The following is a 6354-nucleotide window of genomic DNA, read 5'->3' on the forward strand; positions in this document are numbered from 1 at the left end:
TATATATATATATATATATATATCCAAAATAATATTCAGATTATGTGTATTTCGTTAATAAATTATTTATGTAACACCTATATATAAATAAATTGAAGACACACAATATGTTGACTATAAATGGATAATTTATTAATTACAGGCACAATATATTAACTGCAGATACATAATTAAGTGTTGGAACTACAAGCTCGCTTTGTCTCATCTTACATGTCTTGTTTACTATTCATTTTTCATATCAATTTTTTTTTTTTTACTTGTTTTTAGTATTTTCAATTATTTTTAAATTTAGTATTTTGGGTTTAATAGTATTTTTTTAATGTAGTTTCTAAATATATAAGTTTTATATACTAATACTAAACTTAACATTATGAAAAATTGAATTAAAAATAAATTCAGTCAAACCTCATCAACAAAACCAAATACATATTATGTGCTTGTATTTAATATATTATATGTGCTACTACTGTCTACGAACTCTGTTACAACGTAGTATCTATTCATGTAACTACTTTTTCAACCTACTGAATACCTCCCCCATTGTGGCTCAAACACATGACCTGTCATATGGGAGAGCCACTTTGTGACACTAGACCATAAGATACATAACTTGTGAACTACAGACTCTGAATGTTGTTTTGGATCGGATCAATGGTATAACAAAGAAAATAGGTATATATTCCCATTTTATATTCATAACTTTTACTTTCACACATGATAATTAAATCTAATGCATACATTTATATAACTTATCAGTGCCTGCTACATCAAAAAGTAAAATTTGTAAACAATAGTCTCCCCTTCTCCTCCTATATAATCTCACCAGGCCACTTCTCATGTCACGCTCCTCTATCTCAGAAAAACCTGTATGTCTCATCTCCTTCTTCTTCTTCTTCACTAAAACCCACCATGATCCCATCTGAAACCATGGGAATCACCTATATTTCTGCAGAAAACTCTCCCCCTCTCCCTCTCCCTCTCCCTCTCGACCTCACTTTCATGCACAACACTTTCCACTTCTCCAGATTCCTAACCAACTTACCCAACTACCACACCACACCTCTCCAACCCATCTCGGAGCTCGCCCAAAACAATCCCTCATCATGTCTCGGCAACAACTCAACCTCGGACGAATCATACCACAAAACCCAACTCAGGCTCATGAACGAGCGGAGGCAGAGGCGGATGATTTCCAACAGAGAGTCGGCGCGGCGGTCGAGAATGAGGAAACAGAGGCACCTCGACGAGCTGTGGTCGCAGGTTGTTCGTCTCCGGTCGGAGAATCATAGCCTGCTGGATAGGCTAAACCAGGCGTCGGAGAAGCACGGCGAGGCCGTGCGGGAGAATGCGCGCCTCAAGGAGGAGGCCGCCGATCTCCGCCGCTTGCTCGCGGAGGCGCAGGTCGCCGGCTGGAGTTTCGATGATTAATAAATGATTTTGCGGCTGTTTTTTGTACGTTTACCTTAGTGTTTCCGATGACAACAAGCATGAATTGAGATGGGAATGTTCAATAACAAACGGTTTTTTTTTTTTTTGGACTATAATAATTTTTCTGAATTTAGTCTGATTTTTTGTGTTTCATTGAGTTAATTTAGTCCTTAATTGGTTATGGACTTGGACTCATGGTTTTATCTAATTGAGTCATCTGCCTTGATTGGTTGTTAGAATCAAAGACTAAATTAATAAAAACGCTATAATTAAGGATTGAATTGGATAAAACGTCTATAATAGATGATTAAATTAGGACATTAGGTAAAACCACTATAGTTGATGACGAAATTGGGATGTCTTGCCTTTGTTGGTTGTTAGAATCAATGAATAAATTGAGAAAAACACAATAGTTGAGAATTAAATTGGATAAAACTACTATAGTCGATTATTAAATTAAGACATTAGGTAAAATCACTATAGTCGATGACGAAATTGGGGTGCCCTGTCTCTTGTTGGTTGTTAGAATCAATGACTAAATTAAGAAAAAATATTATAGTAATTAAATTAGGACATTAGGTAAAATCACTATAATCGATGACTAAATTGAAATACTCTACCTCGGTTAGTTGTTAGAATTAATGACTAAATCGAGATAAAACGGTATAATTGAGGAACAAATTGGGTAAAATTACTATAGTTGATGATTAAATTAAGTAAATCATTATAGTTGATTAACTAAATTGAATATTAATGAAAAAATACCAAATTATTCTACCAAAATACTCAATTAGATAATAATCATTGAAATTCTTAATCCAATTAAACACATAAGACAAAGTTAAAAAATCCACTATAACCTAACACTAAATTGGACATTATCTGATAGTTAAATTCTATGCATAAAAAATTTCCAACACTCTTCTCGCCGCATAATTCTATCTGCAGCTGTACAAATTAAAATTGTGAAAGTGAATGGTTAATCATAGTGGTCCGGGTCCATATATGCCAGAGAAATCAAGAAACTTCATGATTGTTTTACTTCAAAATTCCATTAAGACCAATTGTGGGATGGTAAGTGGATCAAAATGAAATGTCCAAAATAAAATACTCCTTATAATAGAAATATGAGTTAATCCCACTTTCATTCTATTTAATATTCAGCCATCTACGACTTTTGACAAATTTGTTAAAATATGGTTTCAAATTCAATTTTAAAATGTCTAAAATATTCCTACACTATAAATATTTCATCAGAAAATAAATTAAATTGAAAGGTTTAATATTTTGTACTATCTTCCATCTCTTTGTCCTGGTTCCGTTAATAAAGTTTGAATCAAGTTATTTACTATGTAAATTATTTTTTTGTAATATTTGGCTTAGTTTCAATACATAAAATTTATATATTTAGAAAAAGAAACAATTTTAATTAAGTATAGATTAAACATGTTAAAATTAAAAGCCATTGACTAACAATAATGACTAATGTTGTGACTTGTGGGTATAGATTAAACATGTTAAAATTAAAAATCATTGACTATATATACCTAAACATATCATGATTATGTCCAAGAGAACAAAAATAAATTAACTCTTGGAAAATCAAATCCATTGTACACACTATATATATGCACTATATATATCCATTTCCAAACTTCTAAAAAATCATGTTAGAAGAAGATGAAAAGTAATAGAAAAATGCAAGTGGTCCTTCCCTACGGAGCTTAACTCAATGGTTTAAGGGCCACCCTAGAAGTCTTTTCCCAGTGAGAGGGCGGAGTCTAAAACTAATAACTAATCAGACAATTCACGATTTACCTTCTCTAGTGCCATCGCCATTGGACAGAGGTTATGAGGATTTAGAACTAATACGTTTAGTATAAGCTGCGAAACCTGATGTATCCAGAAAAGAAATGCAAGTGGTCCTGAATGAATCTAAGGTCAGCAACAAGGCCATCTATCCATCTGCTTTGAACAGTAAAGATAGCACAAACAAGAAGACAAATGGAGGTGGATATGCTGTTGATAGTGGCTCATAATTCAAAGAGAGCTTCTATAACAAACACAACACATTTGAAAAGGCAACCCACTATAAGATCCAGCAACTGTGCTTTAACATTTAGTGAGCTAGGGCATCAGCCATCAGCTCTCCAGGGCACATCCTAGAATATGTATACTTTCCGGATTGGATATCATTCCACACACACACACACACACACACACACACACACACACACACATATATACATTATTCAATTCCTATCACCACCTTGATATGATATTATCTTTCTATACAGTTGAATTCACAGCTGAAAAATGCCAATTACCCGCCTCTTTTACTATCACTCAAAAAATAAATAGATTAGTGAACTTTTTGACATTTCATACCATCTCAAAAGACCGTAGTCAAAAATTGATTACTATTTCCAATCACTTTTTGGTGATGGTTAACCAAATAACGTGTTTAATACATTTAAACATGAGTCTAACCTCATAGTGGTGGAAAGAAATATATTGATTATCTCCACTATCATTGATATCTTAATCCACTAGTAGAGAATTGACAAAAAAATGTAACAATACACAATATCTTTGTGTTGCCTCTGGGAGCATATTCTTACCTAAAACTCTTCCCTATATATATAAGGATGGGTTTGAGGAAATGATCTCTAGGAGATTCTATAGAATCACAAAACGAACTTCAGGATGAGATTTACAACGGTAGATAGGGAATTTTGATTGTAATTGATTACTACAGTTGGTGTAAAATTCTATGGGAGGAAATGAGGTGTTAAGACCTCTTCTAATTCGTAAGTGAGTCTTAGATGTACATGTGATCTAATTAATAAAATTAGGAAGGAACGTGAAAAAGATCAAATTTTCTAAAAGGTCAGGATCTTAGAACTTCAGGATGAGATTTACAACCGCAAGTAGGGAATTTTGAATGCACCTGATTATTACACTCGGTGTAAAACTTTAGGAGAAGATTGAGATGAGCGTGTTAAGGCCTCTTCTAATTTGTAATTTGTAAGTGTAGTCTTAGACTCTTAGATGTACATGTGATCACATTGATTAAATTAGAAAGGACTGAAGAAGATTATGTTTTCTAAAAGGTTTGAATGGGGATTTTAACAACATCGAGTTAGTGTTTTGGTCCTTGATCCCATTAAAGGGGTTGACAAAGTTTTTTGGCATGACTCTCAAACTAGAAAGGCATATGAATGTAAGAAGCGTTTGATATAATAGTAACGAGACAATGAGTGTCAATGTTAGTTAGGAGAATCTGATAAAATCCATGAGTTAAAGAAGTTCCATGCTTAAAAAATCAAATAATAAATAAATAAATAAATAAGCCAACAACAACAACAACAACTAAGTGCACATATTGTGGGATGAATGGTCATACAATTAACAAATGTTACAAGAGACATAGTTACCTTCCAGGTTGGATTAAGATGTATTGTGTTGATAATTGTTCTATCTTTGTTTAGGCCTAAATAGACACTTTGTAGTAACACTCTTTTCTATCTCCGTTAATGAAGAACTATAATCCCCCCTTTTTGTTCATATTTTTCTACGTTACGTTGTTGCCTGACTTTCCATCATAGTATCAGAGCTATGCAATCCGAGTTTTGCAATGGTCATATCGGCAATTAGAGAATCCAATGGCACAACTCGATCACTACAACGTGTTTCACAAGTTTCTCTCTTGCGACAAAATGCCAACTTAGAGAATTAAAATAATCCTTTATTTTTGTATATCAGCAAAAAAAAAAAGTATTATTGTAATTCTCTAAGGATTATATGAGTAAGTCGTGGCATGCTACGTGTATCCAATCTGAGGCAATTCATATGGCTATAGACTGGCAGGGACTGTCGAGTATGGCAGATGTTGTTAAAGAACCTCAATTACACCCGTGTAATGTTCCTTTCTCCACGGAGGGGTTGCTGAAAGTATATGTGAATGCGGCTGTGTTTCCTAATTCCGAGCAAACCTATTATGTATGGCATTGTAATTATGGATCATGATGGAGCTTTTGTTGCTGCTAAGAGTGGTTCTTATCGATGCATGAATAACGCTCACCTTACTGAAGCCATGGCGGTAATGGAAGCCTTGTCTTGGGCAAAGGATAGGGGTTGTATGAAGATTGCGGTTCTTTCAGACTGTCATATGGTATGTAATTTTATCAATGGGTCTTCAATAGATTTATCCTATGCTAGCTGCGCCATTAATGATTGTAAAGTTATTCAAAGACACGTCAGTTGGTTTTGTTCCTAAATCAATGAATAAGCTTGTCCATGCTTTAGCTAGGGCTGTCCATTTTCAACCTGGTCCTTCTATCTAGGTTTCTTCTATTCCTCCTTGTATTAAACGATTGATTTAATGAAATTTACTATTTTCCTTTCAAAATAAAAATAACCCTTAAACTTTTCACCATATATGAAAGGTTAATTAGCTACAAAAATTTTTAAAAGTCGCAATTAAATTTATCAACATTTATTTTTGAACTAGTAATTGATCTGTAATAGCATGTCACTAGCGTTCCGACTAGCTTTGGCTACTAAATCGACAGTCGGCTACATACTGACAAACGGTTGTTGATTGCCTTTGAAGAAGGCGAGCAACAGGTAGTCGTCATCTTTTACGATAGAGAAGGTGACCAGTATGTCACTTTTTCCATTGAAGAGGGCGACCAACGACCGTTTATCAGTCGCTGATTGTCAAAGTTAGTTAGAATCTCATCGAAATACTAATGACATGTTATTACAAGTCAGTAACTGATTTTTGAACTTCGATGTAAGAAAATAACATGTTGATGTTAATTACAAATTTTAAAAGTTTAAGAGTTTAATTGACTTTTTGTATAAAGTTGAGGTGCTTATCACTTTAAAAAAAAAAAAAATTTGATAAATCATAACAAAATA

At 33.6% G+C, this 6354-nt stretch overlaps 1 protein-coding gene across 1 annotated transcript; it reads left to right on the top strand.

The window, feature by feature from the left end:
- Positions 1-804: 804 nt before the first annotated feature.
- On the top strand, positions 805-1532 carry LOC116005166 (basic leucine zipper 8-like). Its single transcript, XM_031245421.1, has one exon. The coding sequence runs from the start codon at positions 910-912 to the stop codon at positions 1426-1428; it is 519 nt and encodes a 172-aa protein (XP_031101281.1). The 5' UTR covers positions 805-909; the 3' UTR covers positions 1429-1532.
- Positions 1533-6354: the final 4822 nt, after the last annotated feature.

Source organism: Ipomoea triloba, chromosome 14 (genome assembly GCF_003576645.1).
Source record: "Ipomoea triloba cultivar NCNSP0323 chromosome 14, ASM357664v1".
Classification (NCBI taxonomy): Eukaryota; Viridiplantae; Streptophyta; class Magnoliopsida; order Solanales; family Convolvulaceae; genus Ipomoea; species Ipomoea triloba.